The sequence below is a fragment of the Vespa mandarinia genome, chromosome 12 (genome assembly GCF_050613455.1).
Source record: "Vespa mandarinia isolate Hongniang chromosome 12, ASM5061345v1, whole genome shotgun sequence".
In the NCBI taxonomy this organism is placed as follows: Eukaryota; Metazoa; Arthropoda; class Insecta; order Hymenoptera; family Vespidae; genus Vespa; species Vespa mandarinia.
The window spans coordinates 1,635,001-1,657,500 of record NC_140821.1 but is presented as its reverse complement, the minus strand read 5'-3'; the positions used below and the strand labels follow the sequence as shown (position 1 = coordinate 1,657,500).

At 31.4% G+C, this 22,500-nt stretch overlaps 2 protein-coding genes and 1 long non-coding RNA gene across 17 annotated transcripts in view; 2 read left to right on the top strand and 1 right to left on the bottom strand.

Annotated features, from left to right (window-relative positions):
* Nucleotides 1-3,322, bottom strand: part of LOC118450731 (uncharacterized) — a 45,158-nt gene extending 41,836 nt beyond the window's left edge. For 4 of the 5 annotated variants that reach the window (XR_004840860.2, XR_004840856.2, XR_014982788.1 and 1 more), the window contains exons 1-3: nucleotides 3,059-3,303; nucleotides 2,583-2,706; nucleotides 2,012-2,091 (exon numbers count right to left, since the gene is read on the bottom strand). This is a non-coding gene — a long non-coding RNA (uncharacterized LOC118450731). Of the gene's footprint in view, nucleotides 1-2,011; nucleotides 2,092-2,582; nucleotides 2,707-3,058 lie in introns of all 5 variants that reach the window. The other variant, XR_014982787.1, reaches the window with a different exon arrangement.
* The window catches only part of Ipk1 (Inositol phosphate kinase 1), a 142,499-nt gene extending 134,105 nt beyond the window's left edge, over nucleotides 1-8,394 (top strand). For 5 of the 6 annotated variants that reach the window (XM_035886571.2, XM_085660516.1, XM_035886568.2 and 2 more), the window contains 4 exons: nucleotides 5,550-5,758; nucleotides 5,853-6,281; nucleotides 6,394-6,866; nucleotides 6,964-7,362. In XM_035886571.2, coding sequence (XP_035742464.1) covers nucleotides 5,550-5,758; nucleotides 5,853-6,281; nucleotides 6,394-6,866; nucleotides 6,964-7,162 — 1,310 coding nt within the window. In that variant the 3' untranslated portion in view covers nucleotides 7,163-7,362. Of the gene's footprint in view, nucleotides 1-5,549; nucleotides 5,759-5,852; nucleotides 6,282-6,393; nucleotides 6,867-6,963; nucleotides 7,363-8,247 lie in introns of those variants that run through there. The other variant, XM_085660515.1, reaches the window with a different exon arrangement.
* A 928-nt stretch (nucleotides 8,395-9,322) lies between these two features.
* The window catches only part of Nf1 (neurofibromin 1), a 15,860-nt gene continuing 2,682 nt past the window's right edge, over nucleotides 9,323-22,500 (top strand). The window contains exons 1-20 of one of the 6 annotated variants that reach the window (XM_085660514.1): nucleotides 9,323-9,865; nucleotides 12,390-12,705; nucleotides 12,835-13,053; nucleotides 13,163-13,835; nucleotides 13,931-14,198; nucleotides 14,327-14,704; nucleotides 14,919-15,105; nucleotides 15,229-15,270; nucleotides 15,439-15,512; nucleotides 15,595-16,472; nucleotides 16,632-16,933; nucleotides 17,024-17,585; nucleotides 17,702-18,250; nucleotides 18,363-18,554; nucleotides 18,656-20,738; nucleotides 20,852-20,992; nucleotides 21,077-21,335; nucleotides 21,477-21,595; nucleotides 21,702-21,815; nucleotides 22,221-22,355. In XM_085660514.1, coding sequence (XP_085516640.1) covers nucleotides 9,806-9,865; nucleotides 12,390-12,705; nucleotides 12,835-13,053; nucleotides 13,163-13,835; nucleotides 13,931-14,198; nucleotides 14,327-14,704; nucleotides 14,919-15,105; nucleotides 15,229-15,270; nucleotides 15,439-15,512; nucleotides 15,595-16,472; nucleotides 16,632-16,933; nucleotides 17,024-17,585; nucleotides 17,702-18,250; nucleotides 18,363-18,554; nucleotides 18,656-20,738; nucleotides 20,852-20,992; nucleotides 21,077-21,335; nucleotides 21,477-21,595; nucleotides 21,702-21,815; nucleotides 22,221-22,226 — 7,422 coding nt within the window. In that variant the 5' untranslated portion in view covers nucleotides 9,323-9,805 and the 3' untranslated portion in view covers nucleotides 22,227-22,355. Of the gene's footprint in view, nucleotides 9,866-12,045; nucleotides 12,178-12,389; nucleotides 12,706-12,834; nucleotides 13,054-13,162; nucleotides 13,836-13,930; nucleotides 14,199-14,326; nucleotides 14,705-14,918; nucleotides 15,106-15,228; nucleotides 15,271-15,438; nucleotides 15,513-15,594; nucleotides 16,473-16,631; nucleotides 16,934-17,023; nucleotides 17,586-17,701; nucleotides 18,251-18,362; nucleotides 18,555-18,655; nucleotides 20,739-20,851; nucleotides 20,993-21,076; nucleotides 21,336-21,476; nucleotides 21,596-21,701; nucleotides 21,816-22,220; nucleotides 22,356-22,440 lie in introns of those variants that run through there. The other 5 variants (XM_035886557.2, XM_085660512.1, XM_035886556.2 and 2 more) reach the window with 5 other exon arrangements.

Here is a 22,500-nt window from a genome sequence, read left to right as displayed (position 1 = left end):
GGAGAAAAATTTCAAGAATAATCCAAATTAATATTTTAATAAAGTTATTCTGACGTAGTTAAGAAAAATTCAAACGATCTAATTCAAACTTAATCGGAGTTTAAAAAAAAAAAAAAAAAAAGGAAAGAAAAACTAATAAAGTAATTTTGATAAAATCGAATATACTAATGAATTAAATTTAATGAGATCTAAGAAATTTAAACGAACTGATATCGCTTAATCTAAGCAAAAAAGAAAGAAAAAAAAGAGAGAGAGAGAGAGAGAAAAAGAGAGGAAAAAACTAATAAAACATTTTTGATAAAATCTAACAAAAGACAGAAAGAAAGAAAGAAAGAAAGAAAAAAAAGGATAAAAAAAAAATATATAAAGAAACTAATAAAAATAATTTCGATAGGATCTAAAATATTCGGAGAAATCAAGTAAATGAAATTTCGATAAAATCAACAAAAATCTAAAGGAAAAACTAATGAATTATATTCCGATAAAATCTACTAGAAAAAAGTCAAGAGAAAATGATTCTATTAGAGTAATTATCTGTGAATAGAATCGAAAGGCGCGAAAACGAAATAAAATCTTTTTTCTCTTTTTTTTTTTTTTTTTTCTTCTTCCTTTATTATTATTATTATTAAAACGATCGAAAGACAAAGTCTGAACGCAATTCTGTACGCAAACTGCGGGATCTAACGAAATATTGTATTTAAACAAAACAAAAGAAAACAAAACGAAAAGAAAAAGATAGAAAGAAAGAAAGAAAGAAAGAAAGAAAAAGAAAAAGAAAAAGAAAAAAAAAAAAGAAAAAGAAAAAGTCAACAATAATTTTGTCCATTTCGTTAATAATAGATTTTCATTGAGACGGATTTAGATTACACGGATGTTAAATTCGTCATACTCCTTTTCAAAAGTAATGATGGGCCGTTCTAATACGATGTGTCGTCCGTCTAACGTTAATAGAAACGCTCGGAGAAACGCGCGCGCACAAGCACACGCACACACACACACAATGTGTCGTGTTCAAAGTCCATGAATTGTGTAAGAGAACCTGTAGAGGAAGGCCCCCGAAGAGAGTCAGGTACCGTGACAAGAAAGAACCTGATTCCGAACGGGGCAAGGCTCGCTAGAGACCCTTTCTTTCCTCCCACCCTTCTACCACCTCTTACCCTCATCCCCTCTTCCTTAGCCCCAACCCGCCCCCGATATCCCTTCCTCTCCTATTCCCGTCTTTTCTCTCCCTTCCACTTTCAACTTCTTTCTTTCTTTCTTTGATAGAATATACAGTGCGAGCAACGCAGAACCATAATAAAACCCGAGTCGCACGATTCTCTCGCGGCGGCACGCATATCCATTTTTGTTCCTTCAAAACTATTTCCGTAATTGCTTTCGTTCTTTGATATAATTGATTCTTTTTTCTTTCTTTTTTCTTGGTTTTTTTTTTCTTCTTCTTTTAAGGAACGCGACGAAAATCTAAAGAAAAAAAAATGAAAATATATATATATATATATATATATATATATATATATATATATATAAAATGTTGTTATCCTACGAAAGTATCACGAAAAAAATATGGATTTCAATATCGTCGATTTATCGTCTATAAGAAATTGTATCTCGTAAAGAAATTATTTTCGTAATATACACTGAATAAAACAATTATTGACGTATTTAAAGTAAAATATATTCGTAAAATTAAATGTTTAATTTAAATGATATTAATCGTTGTTTTCGTACGTACGTACGTACGCATCATATCTATATGTATATGTACGTAGATAGATCTGTACTCGTCGAAAGACTGTATATGAATGAAGAGATCTCTTTCTTAGCCTTGAGAGAGTTCGAACGCTCGATTGTTTTTGTTTTGTTCTTGGAAGATATATTTCTTAGAAATCCACAGCCCAATGTCTATTTACATGACGAATGATATATACGTATGTTCTCTCTCTCTCTCTCTCTCTCTCTCTCTCTCTCTCTCTATTAATTCTCGTTCTGTTATTAAAAAAAATGAACTTACCTGTACGTATGACTAAGGAGAAGTATGTATATATAAGAAATTAGTATTTCTGTTCTGTCTCGTGTACAATTCTTGGAAATCTGAAAAATTTATAATAGGATCATATTATTACAAGATAAAATTAAAAGTATGTACGTGTATACATATGTTACATATATATACTAGAGAATACTCATTTTATGTATATAATGTAGTTTGGATATTTTCTTTATTGGTATATATATGTATGAATGTATGTATAAACGAGTATATATGAAAATCGAATAAAAATCGATCAAAATTATTACAAGAAAATTATTGATCATTAAAAATGAGAGAGAAGGATATCGATATTGGTGAAAGTAAAGCTAAAAAATTGAAGCAAATGTATGACGCAATAATTCCCTGTTAAATGGTAAGGAGAGACAGGGAGAAGGGAGTATTTCGAAATATCGATTTTATATTTCATCGATATCTTTTGTACGTGACAATGTCCCGACTTGAGAACGCGGTCATTTGAAAATCACTCGTTCAGCTATCAATTGACATATCGGAAAAAAATATACGTTAGAAAAAAAATATGCTAATTTACCTGTAATTATGCGGAACGACGAAGCACCGTCATTGTTGTCTTGTCAGCGTGTCCAAAATGGCGAGCAGGTCAAAATACGAAAATGGACTACGTAGTTCGTTCACCGATACGTCACTTCCGGTACCTAGTGAGTCAATGAAAATATTAATTTCATATAATAACAATTATTAAAAAGTAATATGCAGTATGAAATATAGAGGATCGTTGAAGTTATGAAAAATCTGATCAATTGGAATTATTAATATTGACAATGATTTTTAATTAAATAAAAATATATTTTTTAACCAAGAGCGATATATATATATATATATATATATATATATTTGCATATACGAAAATCGAATGTATTACGAAATACAATCGATCACGTTAACAAATGAAAATATTATCAATTAGAGGGTCATTAAAAAGACGAGAGAAATATCGATAAACGCAGTAATAAAAATCTAAAAAATTCGGGGAAAAAAGGTTATTACCCAATAGCTCCCTTCCCTCCTTTCTCCCATTACACCGGCTACTGGACAATTCGAAGACGCTGATTTCATTTTCGTGAATATCTTCTAAATGCGTCTTTATCACGACTTGCGAACAATGCACGTTAGAAATACACGTTTCAAGGAATCGATCGATGTATAAGGAAGAATTGTAGGTTAGAAAAAAAATATACTAATTACTTGTAATTAACGAGGACGATACAAATACCGTATCGAGCAGATGTGGTCAGTCGAACAAACATGGCGATGTTGTTCACTCCACGACTGTTGAATAGTTCGCGCCGCGCATGCGCATAACGTTACCTTAAGTACATCGTTCGTCAAACAATATATTTATTATAAATTTACTATTTTTATTACTGAGAAATATACGATACAATATAAAATCTATAAGGATTAAAATCATAAAATATATTGTTAATAATTATTTTTCAATCGATTGAATAAATTAGACAAAGATGTATATGTGTATCACATAGTAATTACTTACAATTTATCTTTCAATTTCAATATTTGACGTCTAAAATAATAGTAAATAAATAATCGATCGATTAAAATTAAGAATATATATACATATATATATATATATATCTTCCCTCGTAATATTTTTTACTATAATGATATTTTCAATAAAATTATTACATTAATTTGCAGAAATAATTTTTAATTTAATTCGTAGAAGAAATTTGAAACGACGTATTAAAAGGGAAAATAATGCCTTCGAATATTATGAGAGGAGAAAAAACGAAAAGATTTTGACTTACGTATTCGGTACATATATATATATACGTATATATATATACACTACTGACCTATATTAAATTGGCACACTGACCTATATAATTTCTTAGAAATTATGTATGTAAGTACCTGTTTTTTTCAATGCCAAGGTAGACGACCCAACAAAAAAAAAAAAAAAAAAGCAGAGAAAAAAAAAGAAGAAAAAAAATCTCTCGTCGCTGCGTCACACAGACAGTCTCCACACACAAGCGTACGAAATACGTGGAATCGAGCTCTGCTCGGCCGACGACAAACGACCAAAAAGAAAAACTTTGTACATATGTATGTATGTATATATATGTATATATATATATATATATGTATGCATGTTCTATTTTCTCGAGACATGATTTTCTTATATAAATACATTTACATATATATATATGTATATATATACATTCTTGGAAGAAGAGGCCAGTCTATTTCTTATTTTAATATAGGTTTGTAGGAAATGTATTATCTCCTCGAAAAAGAACTGCGAACGCGTTAATACGAAATATAAAGGGACAATACTTTTTCCTATCGTTTCTTCCTAACTTTCTTTTCTTTTCTTTTCTTTTTCGTTCTTGTTTTTTTTTTTTTTATCACGAATTATTCTATAACATTTTAATATTTTAAATACGTTTACAAGGGAGAATATCGAAGATTTTATGAAATATTGACGAAACGAAAACCCACGTGCTTTTATAAAAATAACTTTTCTGTTTTTTTCTGTTTCTTTTTCTTTTTTTTTTTTTTCCCGAATAATTTGCATCGTTCAACTAAATTCTTCTTTGATATTGAATAGGTTATTTAATAGATTGAATAATTAATAACGTTGAATTGTCTTTTTTTTTTTTTTTTTTTTTTTTATTACGGATATCGAATGGAATTCATTTAGAGATATTTTTTTCCTGTTTTTTTTTTTTCTATTTCTTTTCTTTTTTTTTTTTTATTTTTGTTCTTATTTTTTTCTTTCTTTTTTACAGAACAAAATTCAAATGAACAATTTTAGGTTAGTTTTGTTATTTTCTTGCAATCATTTTTTTCGCATGATACAACAGCATAGCAACCAAGGTGTAAAAGGAATATGTGAGAGAGAAAGAGAAAAAGAGAATAAGAGAGAGAGAGAGAGAGAGAGAGCATCGACATCGTCATCGTTGCCGTGAAACGTTTTTCTTTTCTTTTTTTACTGTTCACCGAACGAGAATCAGCGTGAAAGGCAGTGGTTACTCGTTAGAGTAACTTTAATGAGTCACCCCTTCTTATATCCTTAGAGACGCTTTATGGGAATGGAAAGTAGAGAGAAAGAGAGAGAGAGAAAGAGAAAGATAATGAGTGATTATTTCAATTCAACGAGCTCTCGTAACTCCCGGTGATTTCAAGTCATTCATTCAGTGCATGTAAATTATCATTGTGTGCATAAATTAATAAATATTTATCTTCAAAAATTATGGTATGTAATTTCATTTGTTTGTTTGTTTGTTTTCTTTTTCTCTTTCATTTCCTCATTATATTCACATTTTTTTTTTTTTTTTTTTTCAACATAACAAAAAATATCTATGCGTTACTAAGGCATTACAATAAACAAATCACGATTTAATAATAATAATAATAATAATAATAATAATAATAATAATAATAATAATAATAATAATAATAATAATAATTAATGTGTATAATAATGAACGTCTATTTGTGATATTTGTTACAGAAAAAAGGAAATACAAGAAGAAAGTCAAAATATATGCCATGAAAATGCCAGATTATACTTTTCTTCCATCGATGTTCGCCAAATTAGATCATGATTTATTTAAAAGTAAATCGACGTTTGCCGTAGAAATAAAACCTAAACAGGGATATCAACGTAAAGAGGAACAACGATTGCAAAAGTGTCCGTATTGCCTTGCACAGTATTACAAGGTAATAGAAATCATTAGAATTATTTTTATTATTATTTTTCCCTTTCGAATAGATCATTACTAATCGATCGAATGATATTTCTCTTTGATTTCAGTTTAATGAGAAAATGATCGATGATAGAAGCAGTTATTGCCCGTTCGATCTTTTCTCAGGGGATGTCGAACGTATGAACGGAGCGATCAAAGGCTTGTTAAGATCACCTCAAAATAATTTGAAGATTTTCAAGGATGGAACGATCGTTTACGATCAAGAATTTTCAACGAATGATCTTGAAACTGTATTAAATGATTTTTATCAAACTGCTGATATTTCTACAAAAGATATCAATGTAAATTTGTTCAGCAATTTAATTTGTGCTATATTATTGCACTCTTATCCTCAGAGTAAACGTTCAGAGTTAATGCGAGCTAAATTTAAACGTAATCGCTTTTATCATATTTCTGAACGTGACAATGAAGTTATTCGTGACACCAATGAGAAACTCCTTTCAAAAACAAGAAAACTTTTTTATCTTTTACAGGAAGTATGAATTTCTTTTTTTAAATATATTCTTTCATTTATATGAAGTAAACATAATATTATCTCTCGGTGAAATATTTATTTAACTTCTCTTTTTTTTCTTTTTTTTTTTATAGGAATGTAAACGTGAAAGTAATAATGATCTACCAAAGGACTGTATATTGGAAAGAATACTTTCAATGCAAAGATTACCATATGTCGGTACAGAACATATCTATGATATCTACGATAAACATTCAACAGTGATAAACGATGAGATCATATATTCTCATTTAATAAATTCTTCTTGGAATTATACGAAAGAAGAACACAAGGATACCAATGGAAATCATACTGACAATTGGCCAAGTACAACTTCTAAAATTAAAGAGAATATTGAGTTAATTAAAAATACAGATCAATGGAAGGAAAATATTTCTTACTACAACGATAAGTTAATAGATAAAAGTAATAATGATAATATCGAGTATAAAAATGATAAAATATCAAGCAACATAAATAATAAAGATCTAATAGCATTACAAAATTATCTTTTATTTTGTACTGCAAGAGATTGTTCAATATTAATAACTTTTCGACAATTAAAACCGTAAGTTGTGTTTATATATCATTAGAATATGAATATTAATTTCAATCAATGTATGATTCAATTATGTTTTCTATTTTTTTTCTTTTTTTTTCTCCAGGGAAGCACTGTTGTCCGTTCCACAAGAATATGTGATCAAAATATCTAAAGATCTTTGTTTTCTTACCAGTGTTAATGTTACCGACTTGGATCCAAAAAGTATGCATAGTATTAAAAGGCATCGTCAAAGAGACATAGATATTCTTAATGCAGTAATATCTGTATTAAAAGAAGAATTATCTTTAAATGATCATCAATGAATATTCAAGATAGATATTTAAGTATGTTGAATTTTCTTTTTATTTATTGTTTATCTTAATTATTTTAATTATGTCTTTCATCCAATCACGTAATTAATCTTAAATTGATGATTCTAGTTTAAATAATTTTATTTACATTATATAATATGAATATTTTATTATATAGAATAATTTGCACAAAGGGACAAATTATTATTCCATTAATTAATTAATTAATAATAATAATAATAATAATAATAATAATAATAATTGCAAAGTATTATTAATAACATAACAAAGAGACTAAATTATTAGCATGAATTATTTAAAATAATATAAATATTATAAAATATGGATAAGTATGTACAAAATTCAAAAGGATATTATGTCTGAATCTTTTTTAAATTTCTTAAAGACTTCAAAACGAAAAGTACAAAAATTATTTCTTCTCATATTCATATTTCTATCTACGAATTTTATAAGTATCATAAATGCGAAAAGAAACAATAAATTATATATTAATTTATTGCTAATCCAAATCTTAATCACAAAGATAACGAGTATTGTCATGTCGGTATATCGATTACGTAGTTGATGGCGCTTTGATCGTTTTATTATTACGTCATTCATCCCGCGGGAAAATTTAACACGAGTAAGACGTATTGTAGAAATATTTAAGTTAAAGCATCGTTATACTTATCGTATTATAATTATCGTATTTTTTTCCTACACAAAAATTCCTTCTTTTTTTTTTTTATAAGAATAAATCAAAAATAATTATAAATATAATATCATTTAAAATATTCTTTCTAAGGGTTATGTTTGTTTCTTTTTCCTGTTTTTTAACTGCATCTTCTTTTTAGTTAGTTTTAAAAATAATACGAGATGGACGTCTATGGAATTGTTTAAAAAAAAAATTTGTTCTTAAATAATTCTCAAATAAATTACGTTGTAAATACATGTTTCTTTTTTTTTTTTTTTCGAGACGAATAAAATGTCGATGCATTATCGTATGCATTTTGATTCCACCCATGAACGCATTGATATTATCCCTATGTTATATAATGATCTGTCATGACAGTGATAAAGTAATCGAATTTTCGTAGCAATAGACTCTCTAAGGTGCAAGGCCGTTCAACAGTTATGAATGGCACGGTTGAAAAGTGGGGAAAGTCAGGCAACGTCAGGACCGAAACAAAAGAAGGCGCAGAACAATGTACCCCTTTTATTAAGAACGACGTTAACATTTTTCTTCAGTCTTATAATTAAATATTGCAATTTTACATGAAAATTTAATAAATCATATTCTATTTACGTATGTAAATTATTATCTTTTTTGATTTAAAAAAACGTGTCATCGTGGTGTATAAAAAATACACAATTAATTCGAATCGTAAAATAACGTTTAAACGAATAATTGACATAACCTAACGAATTATATTAAATCAACGATAGAGTGATCGATCGATATTATTGAGAGTGATAAGACAAAAGAAAAAAAAAAGAACAAAATTATATAAAAAGAAAGACAAAAAGAAAAAGAAAATTTGAACGTAGTGAACGTGATAATTCAACAAGATATCCTACATACATATGCTCTTATTAAAGTCACATTATTCCAACGGTCGCATTTATTCGTATCTTCATATAGAAAGTGGGAACGTGAGAAAGAGGAAAACCTTAATTACGGAATTAATGTCATCGTCGACAATCTATCTCCTTGTTTCAGACATTCATACTCACGCCTATTTCACTTTATTCACGAATAGAACGGAAACAAAATTTCTATTGTGTTTAAATAATTTATCCATATATATATATATGTATAATCAAAAAGAAAGAAAATGGAGTATAACAAAAAATTAAAAAATAATTGAAGAATTTTAACAAAAGTAAATTTTCACAAAAATTTTTATCTAATATATATATATATATATATGTATATTACGAACAGGGCACACGAGACGAATAGATACATTATTGAACATAATCCAGGCTCGTTCAACGATTGGTCAACGAGCCCAAACATCGTCTATCTTCGGCTATCATCGGTTCACGATTCTCTACGAGAGTCGGTGTATATGGTTAAAAGAGAAATAGAGAGAGAAAGATAAAGAGAAAAGTAGAGAGATAGAAAGAGAGAGAAAGGAAGAGGAACAGGATAAAGAGGGCGATAGAGAGCGCGCCCTTCGATAGAACCAAAGTAATAATAATAGTAGTAATAGTAGTGTGTAGTAACACCACCACCACCACCACCACCACCACCGCTATCTCCACCTCCACCACCACTACAATTACCACTACCACTACCACTACCACCACCACACCACCACCAGCAGCAGCAGTAGCAGCAGCAATAGCACAAGACTAGCACCAGCACAAGTACCACCACCAGTAATAATAGCGAACGACGACGGCGGCAATAGCAGCAGCAGAAGCAGCAGCAGCAGCAGCAGCAGCCCTTTTCTCCTCCTCCTCCCCACCACTACCTCCACTCGTGAGCTGGAGCTCGAGTTATTGCGCCCCTCCTTAGCGAGGCCGAAACGCAGGGCGCTCGCTCGTCAGTCGACGTTCGTAAATGGCTACGTATCGATGTCGAGTGCCCGTAGCGAGCTCGTGAATCGTCCTACGTGATGACGGCTCGTCACTGAACCTCGGACGGCGATGGGCACGCAAAAGCCGGTAGAATGGGCCAATTCGCTAATTGCGCGTTTCGAGGAACAGGTACACACACAATCGGTCGCGCCCCCGATTTTCATTCTTTCTTTCTTTCTTTCTCCCCTTTTGCCCTGCCTCTCTCTTTCTCACTATATATATATCTATATCTCTCTCTTTCTCTCTCTCTCTTTCTGTCCCTCCTTCTCTCTTTCTCTCTCTTTCTAACTTGACACATATACGTACATAGTCACGCATATACGTAGAACTGTTTTCTGCCTTCCGAACGGCAAGCCCATCTTCTTTCTCTTTTCCCAACCCTCTTCCGGTGTTCGACATTTCTCTCTCTCTCTCTCTCTCTTTCTCTCTCTTTCTCTTTCATATTTATCTTATTCACTTTATTCATTCGATTTAATTTGATCCATTCATTTGGCGAATTTGTTCGTTTGATACGATCAAAAAGAAAAGAAAAAAGAAGAAAAAAAAAATAAGAAGAAAGAAAGAACAAACGAAAAGAGAGAGAGAGAGAGAGAGAGAGAGAGAGAGAGAGAGAGAGAGGAAAACAAGAAAAGTGTGAACGAGCCACGATTCGATTCGTAGAGAATACAGTACGTATCTACTTTAAAACAGTGTACGTATGTATGTAGGAATCGAAAAAAAAGAAAAAACGAAAAAGATGTGTGTATACATATATATATATTTATTTATAAAAAAAAAAGAAAAAAATAAAAAGTACGACACGAAAGCACGCGACATGCGTCGACGAAACTTCAAAAAGTGAAAAAAAAAAAAAAAGAAAAAGGAACGCCTCTCCATTTTTTTTCCCTTTTTTTTTCAATTCATTCGATTCTCTCTCTTTCTCTCTCTTTCTCTTTCTCTCTTTCTCTGTTGCTCGCGCGCGTACACGCCTCTTTTCTTTTAATCTCCTTGCTCTTTTCCTCCCTCCCTCAACGTACTGATTCTTTCTTCTCTCTCTCTCTCTCTCTCTCTCTTTCTATCTCTCTCACTCTTTCTCTCTCTCTCTACACGCGGTTGCTTGCGGTCACGGAAGTGTCAGACGGTGAACGATCGCCGATGGATTGTGATTAACGAACGTTTTCAACGAATGAACGAAAGGGGGCGGTTACACACTCTCTCTCTCTCTCTCTCTCTCTCTCTCTCTCTCTCTCTCTCTCTCCCTCTTTCTTTCTCTTTCTCTTTCTGATCCGATTCATATAAAATACGTTTTTCCTTTAACCGTAAAGATTAGAATCAATACGATGCGTACTATATATCCTGATTTTTATTAATAAAGTTTAATACAAAAGGTATAAAAAAAAAAGGGGGGACGAAAAGGCGAAGATAAACAAGAGAAAAAAAAGAAAGGGGAGGAAGGAAAAAAGAGAGAGAGAGAGAGAGAGAGAGAGAGAGAAATAGAAGCACTTGGTCGTGGTGTCGTTCAATTCGCTCATTCATGGAAAGATGCTTCATCGCGCTCCCTTTCACCTCCCCTCCTTTCCTCTTTCCTCCCCTTTCACGCTTTGACCTTCGCTCCCACCCCTCAGCACACTCACCCCCTCTGTTCTTCATCCTCCTCCTCCTCTCCTCTTCTCCTCCTCTTCTTCCTCCTCCTTCGACGCGAGAGCTATTCAGTAAAGGTGTATATAGCCTGGCCCATCCCGTCCACTTTCAGCCCCTCCTTTTACTCACACAAACGTTGTCCCCCTTCGTTCCTGCCGATGCATGAATGAAAATTGTATTCGCTCGGCGCACGATTCATATCACATCATAAACTAGAAAGAGATGCCCCGAATCTTCGGTTTTGATATATTATCCATATGAATGAGAACCTTAGAAATGTCAATATCTTATTGTTCATCTCGTATCCTCTCTCTCTCTCTCTCTCTCTCTCTCTCTCTCTCTCTCTCTCCCTCTGTCTCTCTCTCTCTCTCTCTGTCTGTCTCTCTTTCTCTCTCTCTCTGTCTGTCTGTCTCTTTCTCTTTCTAATTTGCTATGCTTCTCGTTTAAGAAGACCATATGGTTAAAACCATTTCGAAATTATTCGATCGAATCCTTATTATTTTTTATTCGCCTAATCTCGGTCACGAGTATGAACGAGAACGGTGTATATATATATATATATATATATATATATATATATATATATATATTCATTCGTAGATCGTACGAATGAAATTGATAACTTAACGTATGTTTTTTTTTGATTCCATGATACCCCTGCCCTCTCCTCTTCTTCCAGATGAACGAAACGATTTGATATTGATATTGATATTCATATTGATATTGATATTGAAATTGATACTTGATATTGATATTGATATTTAAATTGATATTAAAATTGAAATTGAAATTGAAATTAATTCGTCGAAAGATCTTTACGGGTAATGCCTCTTCGTTTTCTATGTTTTGACTATGAAATAATAAGATTAATAGTATTTCATATGGACGATTCCTTTTCTTTTTTTTTTTTTTTCCAAATTCTTATCGTATAATACTCTTTTATTTGTTTTGATCCTTATATTTATGTGTGTGTGTGTGTGTGTGTATATGTATATATCTATATGTGTGTGTGTTTGTGTGTATATGTACACAGCTGCCGTGCCGTACCGGTCCTCAAACTACTCACTCTCGTTTAAACGAAGAAAGAAACAAAAAATGTTTGATACAAATATCACGATATCGTTTCTCTCTTGTAATATCTGGCCTCACAAAGATGCTGCAACGCGTCAACGAAATGGCACCTTCTATCGGAAATCCACGTACCGATCAAGATCGTCAATGTTATGAATCTATTATCATCGTTTTGGATACGTTAGAAAAATGTCTTGTTAATCAGCCAAGAGACACTACGAAATACGACGAGGCCATGAATGTAAAATTATTGCTTAGAGAAATATGCCAATTTATAGGTGAGCACGATTGTCCTTTTTTTTTCCCCACCGTTTACGTTATCATCATCTAATGAAGATTTTTTTTTTTTTTTTTTTTTTGTAAATATAAAATATTATTTCATCATTATTATAATATTATTTTTACAGACATACCAAATGACATCCCTCAACATGCGCATCTTAAAAATTTGGCTAGCAAAGTACTATTTGCCTTGAGCCTAAACTTTTTCAGTGCAGTTTTTAATAGAATATCTGCCAGACTGCAAGAATTATCTAATTGCGGTGATGAAAATCCAGATTATAGCGACATTGAATTAATTCAGCATATCAACATTGACGTATATAGATTAACAAAACTTTTGAATGGTATAATATTTTTTACTTTCTATCCTTTTCCATAGTAATATAATGTTCTACTCTCGTGATACCATGTAATATTGAAGATTAATTTTATATAAATTCTTCTTTTGTATAGAAACTATACAAAAATTTAAACAACTCAAGAAATCCGTTCATTTGGTTCTAATGAATTCATTGGAAAAAGCAATTTGGAATTGGATGGATACTTATCCTCATGAATTTGCTGATATACAAAGGAGACCTAATGAAGATTTAGCTAAAGCATGCGAAGAACTTTTTGATATTCTTGATGTATACGTTGATAATAAAAAAGGAAGAAATGCTGCTCTTTGGCCATTGCAAATTATGTTGCTAGTATTATCGCCTAAAGTATTGGATGAAATTGTTGCCGATGCTGGAGTATCTATTTTACAAAAACATGAAAAAAAGAGACAATTTATAATTAGCATTAAACATGGTTTGGCAACTCATGGTAGTTCGAGTAGACATTTGGTAGAAGCAGCCGCGGTAACGTGCATTAAGCTTTGTAAGGCATCTACGTATATAAATAATTTGGATTTCAATAACGTCATTTTTAAATTAGTACAACAAGTAATGAATGATCTAACGGCATTGTTGTTTAATCCCTGCAAGCAATTCTCTCGTGGACAAAATTACATTGCTCAAGATGTTGATTTAATGATAGATTGTTTTGTAAGCTGTTTCCGTATAAAACCAAATAATAATAAAGTTCTTACGTTTGATTTTCCATTGACATACCAATTCGTCTTGGTCAGTTCGTTATACAAGTAAGACTTAAATATATATTCAAATAATTTTGTTACCTCGCACAATTGTACCGTTTAATAAAAAATATTTATTTTCATTTGAAATTATATTTCAGAATCGTGACAGAACCAAGACTCACATGGTGGCCTCAAATAGATTTGATATATTCACGAAGTACGGAACTTAGAAATATGTTTATCGATACATTGAACAAAGTAACACAGAGCTATTCTCATACGCCATTGCGAATGATTCAAAGCTTGACTCTCAAAAATAAAGAACAAAGTAAATGCAAGGATAAAGGGGAAGAGGTTTTTAGTAACAAAAATTTGCTCTTATGTATGGTACGACTTATTCACGCAGATCCCATGTTAATGTTAAACGTACGTTTCATAAAGTTGGTAATATATAAAACACAAGAACATAAACTAGTATATAAAATGTAAAATAATACTTTTATAACATGTGTATTAATTGTTTTTTTTTTTTTTTTTTTTTTTTTTTTTTCTAGAATCAAGGTAAAGCTGGACACGAAATGCAAAGTTCAACGTTAGAATTGATTAATGGTCTTGTTACTTTGGTCCATCAAACAACGATGCTAGATATAGCTAATGAAGCAATGGAAGCATTGTTAGTATTACATCATCCTGACAAAATCAAAGCATGGAATCCAGAAGCTCCAATGGAAACTTTTTGGGACATTAGTTCTCAAGTACTTTCTTCGATTTCTGAAAAACTTATTCAACATCAAATTTTCAATTATACCAGTATATTGAAGTGGCTTAGAGAGATTTTAATTTGTCGAAATGGGTTTCTCTCGCAAAATAAAGATTATGCTAACGTGGGTAGTCAAATTGCTACATGTAAGCAAGCACACATTAAACTTGAGGTTTGTTTTTATATATTTACATAAGTATGTTCTTTTTATTTTTATTTTTTTTTTTTTTTGGGAGAAGGAAAAATTATGTATTAACGAAGTATTACATTTCTTTTTCTTTTCTTTTTTTTCTTTTTTTTTATTTCTTTTATTTATTTATTTATTTATTTATTTATTTATTTATTATTATTATTTTTTTTTTTTTATTTATTTATCTTCCATATAGGTTGCCCTCTTTATGTATTTATGGAGCATTGATATGGAAGCTGTCTTGGTATCTATGTCATGTTTTGCATTATTGTGCGAAGAAGCAGAGATTCGCTGTGGTAGCGATGAAGTAACTGTGACGTGCCTACTTCCCAATTATCATTTATATATTGAATTAGCTCAAACTTCTACTATATTAACCACTGGTGAGTTTCACACTCAATGTAATTCCAACATTGTGCACAATTAGTCGTTGAACAAGAAGGATTAGATACAAATACCAGAAAAAGAAAGTTAATGAAATATTAAAGAACTTATGTTTGTAACAGCCAGCGGGGATAGTAGAATAAATTCTCATGAATATAATCATGGTAAGTTTGCATACGAATGAAGAATACATATGATCTAAGCCATCTTAGAAGAATAAGATTTTTTTTTTTTTTCTTTTTTTTTTTTTATGCATTTTTCTTGTCATTGTTCTTTTATATTTCATATTTATTATTTAAGGAAATAAGGGACTGTTTAGAATTAATTTTTAGGACGAGCTGCATTACAGAAGAGGATTATGGCCTTATTGAGAAAAATTGAACATTGTGTTAATGGTGTTCAACCTGTGTGTATTTTTTATTTATTTTGATTAGATGAGAAATATTAAAATGCAATGATTTTGTATTAATAATATTGTTCGTATTTAGGCATGGGAAGAAACGTATAAAAACTGGGAGGCAATGTTACGACAATTATCTAATTATCCGAAAACAAAGACAGAAGATAGTCAAGTTGAATCGTTTCATCGTAGTACCGGAAGGAGAAGAGCTTCTCATCAAAATTCGGAACATGAATTGGATGAACAAATTAACGAATGGGCAAATATGACAGGATTTCTTTGTGCATTAGGTGGAGTGTGTTTGCAAAAACGTTTTTCTAATAGATCGCTTTCTGGATTACCACCAAATCCTGAAGCTAAAAAGGGCTCAGGAAAGCAATTAGAATCTATATCTTGTTTATCGAACGTCAATCAGGATGTACAATATTGTCTAGTTACACAATTTGTGTTCAATCTTCTCAGATTATTAACATGTAACAATGAAAAGTTTGGAGCACAAATACAAAAGCATGTTCAGGAATTAGTTGGTCACGAAATGAGCCCTGCTTTATATCCAATACTATTTGACCAAATAAAAAGTATAGTAGAAAAATTCTTTGATCAAGGGCAAGTAATTGTATTAGACGTTAATACACAATTTATTGAACATACGATCTTTATAATGAAGAATATTTTGGATTCTAAAACTGATCAACCATCGGAATATCTTGGAATGACTAGTATAGAAGGAATGACATTAGCGATTGTTAGATATGTTAGACATTTGGATATGTCAGTACATTCCATTCATATTAAGACCAACTTGTGTCAACTCGTCGAAACAATGATGAAAAGACGCGACGATTTAGCATTTCGACAAGAAATGAAATTTCGAAATAAATTAGTGGAATATCTGACTGATTGGATAATGGGCACTACGCATCAAATAACTCCACCCAGTGGTGCTGACGTTACGAGTATTACAAGGTATTACAAAATATCATACAAAATATAATTTAATATTGTGAAATTAATTTCAATAAAAAAGATTAATACATAGTACAAAGATTATATATATATATATATATATATATATATATATTTTTTTTTTTGTTTTTTTTACTTTAATTTAATATACTTCTTCAGAGAATTGGATCAAGCATGTATGGAAGCAGTAGGAGCATTATTACGTGGACTTCCTCTTCAACCCGAAGAATCCGATCGTGGTGACCCTATGGAAGCAAAGTCACAATTATTTCTCAAGTATTTTACACTTTTCATGAATTTGTTAAATGCATGTAACGATGGGGCAGCTGAGGAGAAAGATGCAGTTTCACCACAACCACAATTAACTATCGGCAAATTGTCTACGTTACGTAATGCTACTATACAAGTAATGAGCAATCTTCTCAGTGCAAACATTGATAGCGGCTTAATGCATTCTATAAGTAAATATAATAATATTCTTATAGATATTTAGCATTTACAATATATATATATATATATTTTCTTTTTTTAATTTCAATGTCAATCTACAGGTTTAGGCTATAATCCAGATCTTCAAACACGAGCAGCTTTTATGGAAGTGTTGACAAAAATTCTTCAACAAGGAACCGAATTTGATAACCTTGCTGAAACAGTATTGGCTGATAGATTTGAACAATTAGTTCAATTAGTTACAATGATCAGCGATAAAGGAGAATTACCTATTGCAATGGCATTAGCTAATGTAGTAACAACAAACCAGATGGACGAATTGGCACGCGTTTTCGTTACCTTATTTGATGCTAAACACTTATTATCGCCGTTGTTATGGAATATGTTTTATCGAGAAGTTGAAGTTTCTGATTGTATGCAAACTCTCTTTCGGGGGAACAGTCTTGGGAGTAAAATTATGGCATTTTGTTTCAAAATTTATGGCGCGAGTTATTTGCAAAGTTTATTAGAACCATTGATCAGGCCTCTGCTCGATGATTATACAACAGGATTTGAAGTTGATAACGCAAGAATAGATACGAATGAAGATATAGAACAAAATGGACGTAATTTGATTGCATTGACGCAAAAAGTATTTGATGCCATAGTATCCTCTGCTGATAGGTAAGATCTTGACTTTTTGCTTAAGTACGATATTGTATTGTTATATTATTTGTCAGACGTTTCAGTATTATTTTCTTTGTCTTTTTTTTTTTTTTTTTTTTTCCTTTTTTTTTTAGATTTCCTCCACAATTGCGCTCGATGTGTCATTGTTTATATCAAGTACTTAGTAAAAGATTTCCTCAGTGTCCGCAAATTAACATTGGTGCAGTTGGAACAGTAATATTCTTACGTTTCATTAATCCAGCTATAGTGTCGCCACAAGAAATGGGAATAGTAAATAAACCAGTACCGGCACAAGTCAAACGTGGTCTAATGCTGATGTCAAAAATATTACAAAATATAGCGAATTACGTTGAATTCAGTAAAGAACAACATATGTTACCCTTCAATGATTTTTTACGAGCGCATTTTGAAATAGGCAGAAGATTTTTCATACAGATAGCATCGGATTGTGAAACGGTCGATCAAACGAGCCATCCTATGTCATTCGTATCCGATGCAAATGTTTTAGCTTTGCATAGACTTTTGTGGAATCATCAAGAACGAATTGGTGATTATCTCAGTAGTAGTAGGGACCATAAAGCTGTAGGTAGAAGGCCTTTTGATAAAATGGCTACATTATTGGCATATCTTGGCCCTCCAGAACATAAACCAATCGATTCACAGTGAGTAGAAATATTAATTATATATTTATAAATTGTTTCTGTATAATTTCATTGTTCTTCAGATATTTTTTTTTTCTTTTCCTTTTTTTTTTTAATTCTACTTTTTCAACAGTTTATTATTTTCATCCTATGCTCGATGGTCAAGCATTGATATGTCATCGACTAATTTTGAAGAAATCATGGTGAAACATAATATGCACGAATTGGATGAATTTAAAACCATCAAAAGCTTGAACATATTTTATCAAGCAGGAACGAGCAAACAAGGCTATCCAGTATTTTATTATATTGCAAGACGTTATAAGTACGTACTTTTTATTATTTACAATTTATCCTTAATAATTTTACGTTATAATACTAAGGATAATTTTTTTGTTTTTTTTTTTTTTCTTTTTATATATATAGGATCGTTGAAACTAATAGCGATTTATTGATATATCACGTGATTCTTACTTTAAAACCGTTCTGCCATTCACCATTTGAATTAGTTGTTGATTTCACTCACGCCTGTTCTGATAATCGATTTAGAACGGAATTCTTGCAAAAGTGGTTTTGTGTGCTGCCAGCAGTAGCCTATGAAAATATTCACGCTGCATACATTTATAATTGTAATAGTTGGGTACGAGAATATACAAAATTTCATGAAGTAATCTTGGCACCTTTGAAGGGAAATCGCAAAGTAATTTTCATCGATGGACCTGGCCGTTTAAATGACTTTATCGATATAGAGCATCAGAAATTACCTGGTGCAACTTTATCTCTTGATGAGGATTTGAAGGTTTTTACCAGTGCTTTGAAATTATCCCATAAAGATACTAAAATTTCTGTAAGAGTTGGACCAACTGCTTTACAAATTACCTCTGCCGAAAAATGTAAAGTATTATCACATTCCGTTCTTTTAAATGATGTATATTACGCATCAGAAATAGACCAGGTTTCATTGATGGATGACAATCAGTTTTCCCTTATTATCTCCAATGAAGCTAGTCCATTATTATTTATCCACAATGACTGTGATAGCATTGTGCAAGCTATAATTCACATAAGAAATAGATGGGAATTATCACAATCAGATTCTATGTCAGTTCATCCAAAGATACGACCTAAAGATGTGCCTGGTACTTTATTAAATATGGCTCTGTTAAATCTTGGCAGTTCTGATCCAAACTTACGAACGGCTGCATACAATCAATTGTGTGCATTAACAGCGACGTTTGATTTAAAAATTGAAGGCCAACTATTGGAAACCTCTGGTTTATGTATACCATCGAACAATACAATATTTATTAAACACGTTAGCGAGACATTAGCTGCAAACGATCCACATTTGACCCTCGAATTTCTGGAGGAATGCATTCAAGGATTTCGTATGTCTACCATCGAATTAAAACATTTGTGTTTAGAATATATGACGCCATGGTTAAAGAATTTAGTCAAGTTTTACAAACCCAATGACGAAGGTGGCAAACGTCAGAAGCAAGTCTCGCAAATAATAGATAAACTTATTACTTTAACGATCAAAGAGGTTGAAATGTATCCAAGTATCCAAGCTAAAATTTGGAGCACCATTGGTAGATTACCTGAATTAATAGATACCGTTCTTGATAATTTTATTCAACGTAGCGTTGAATTGGGTTCACCAAGAGTTGAAATAATAGCGGATACAGCTGTAGCTCTTGCATCTGGAAATGTTCAATTAGTGGCCAAGAAAGTAATTGGAAGATTATGCAGAGTGGTTGATAAAACTTGCACTTCCCCGACAACTTCTCTTGAGCAACATAAAATGTGGCACAGCATAGCCATTTTAGCGCGTTATTTATTGATGTTATCGTTTAATAATTGTTTAGACGTTGGAAAGAATTTACCATATATCTTTCACACCGTTACTTTTTTAGTATGTTCTGGAAGTCTTAGTATGCGAGCCTCTACCCATGGTTTAGTTATCAATAGTATACATTCTCTATGTACGTGCAGTTCGCCACAATTCTCTGAGGATACACACAGAATATTAAGAATGAGTCTGGATGAATTTTCATTGCCTAAATTTTATCTTTTATTTGGCATTAGCCAAGTAAAGTCTGCAGCTGTAACGGCATTTAGAACAGCTCATCGTTACTCAAACGAGAAACGTTATGGAAACGAAAGAAACGTTTGTGGAACACAAGACAAAGAAAGATTATCTTTAACGAATTTGGAAGTAATTACCGATGCTCTTCTTGAGATTATGGAAGCATGCATGAGAGATATTCCCAATTGCGATTGGCTTAAAACATGGACATCTTTGGCTAAGAGTTTTGCATTCTGTTTTAATCCTGCTTTACAACCGCGTGCTTTAATCGTTTTTGGTTGTATCAGTAAAAGTATAAATGATCAGGATATGAAACAATTGTTAAGGATATTAGTGAAAGCTTTGGAAAATTTTAATGACATCACACTTTTGGAAGCAATTGTTATGTGTCTTACACGTTTACAACCACTTCTTAGGCCTGTAAGCATTATGTCTGAATAGTATTATTTTTTTTATTATTTTTTTTTTATTATTTTCTTTTTTTTTTTTATAACCCTTTAAATAATTCATACTCTATTTCTTCCTTTTTATAGGAATCGCCGATACACAGATATTTATTCTGGGTAGCCACGTCTGTTCTTCAATTGGATGAAGCATCTCTATATGCATCTGGTTTGGCACTTCTCGAACAAAATCTACACACTCTTGATTCTCAGGGTACTTTTGATGACAAGGTTTGATATATTATTCATTCCTTTATCAATAATACGTTTATTAGTTTTTTTTTTTAACATTTTGTCAATTAATTTTGTTTAAAGACTTTAGAACGAGTAATGATGTCGACACGCGAACCACTGGAAGGACATTTCAAACAATTGGACAATGCAGTAGGATTATCATTTAAATCTAACTTTCATTTTGCATTAGTTGGACATCTTTTGAAAGGATATAGACATCCCACTCCAACAACGGTAACAAGGACAGCTAGGGTATTAACTATGCTATTAGCTATTGTAGCTAAACCTTATAGAAGAGATAAGTTTGAAGTGTCACCAGAGAGTGTGGCATATTTAGCTGGTATGTTTTCTAAAATATCTATGAAAAAAAAAAGAAAAAAAAAAAAAAGAAAGAAAAAAAAAAGAAAAAAATTACTGAAAGTATCAATTAATTATTCTCTATATAATTATTCTTCTTTTTCTCTTTTTTTTTTTTTTATAGCTTTAGTATCTGTGTCAGAAGAAGTCAGAAGTCGATGTCATATCAGACATTCTCTTAATAAAAATACTACAGAATCTGGTAGTACAGATTTTCTTGACGCTTTGGTATCACATGTTACAGTAAGAAATATCTATCTATCTATATATATATATATATATACCCATATACATATATTCTAAATTTTCTTATTACATGTAATATATTTTAACATTTTATTATTAATAGGATGTGCCTGGAAATACTAGCAATCCAACCAATCGAAGACAAAAGTCTTGGGATCTTCTTGATCAGTCTGCTCTAACTCAAGCTAAGCAACAGAAACAATACTCAGCTCATCAGGTATATACATAACTTTTATTTACTATCACTTAAAGCTTTACTATCACTTTATGTCATACAAATATGAGAACTGTTTTATCATTATTTAAAATGCCGTATTATGTGATTTTATTAATGTACCAAGACCGAATTCATTTCCCTCTTTCTATAAACTATATAAATAATCGTCTAATTATCCTCTATAGTATTTTTCTGGCAAATATAACAAATTAGAGGCACATCGTATGTAATAATAAATTACGTTGTTATGTGATTGTAGATTGCATGTTTTTAATTAAAAATTTGACAGATTAGGCGGCATCGATTATATACCGATATTTTATTTGTTTAATTATTTATTTACCTATTTATCTATCTATTTATTTATTTATTTTTTTTTTTTCACAATGCTTACATAAATGCCAGAAATAGTCTATGGTCCAACAACGATCGCGATTGTTACGATGTACCACCTACCCACAATGTGTTTGGTGTTCCTTGATTTATCTTTGTTTATTCTCTCATTGTGTGTACCCGTGCCTGCCTATATCCGGATTGCATAATACACCATGCAACTTATTACTAACGCGTGTTGCACTTCATCGAACGATACGTCATAATCAACGATGCACGTCTCACTAACAAGACTGGCCGAATTTTATTTAAAACGCAGCGATCCTTCTCCGTACCCACCGCAAAGGAAGCC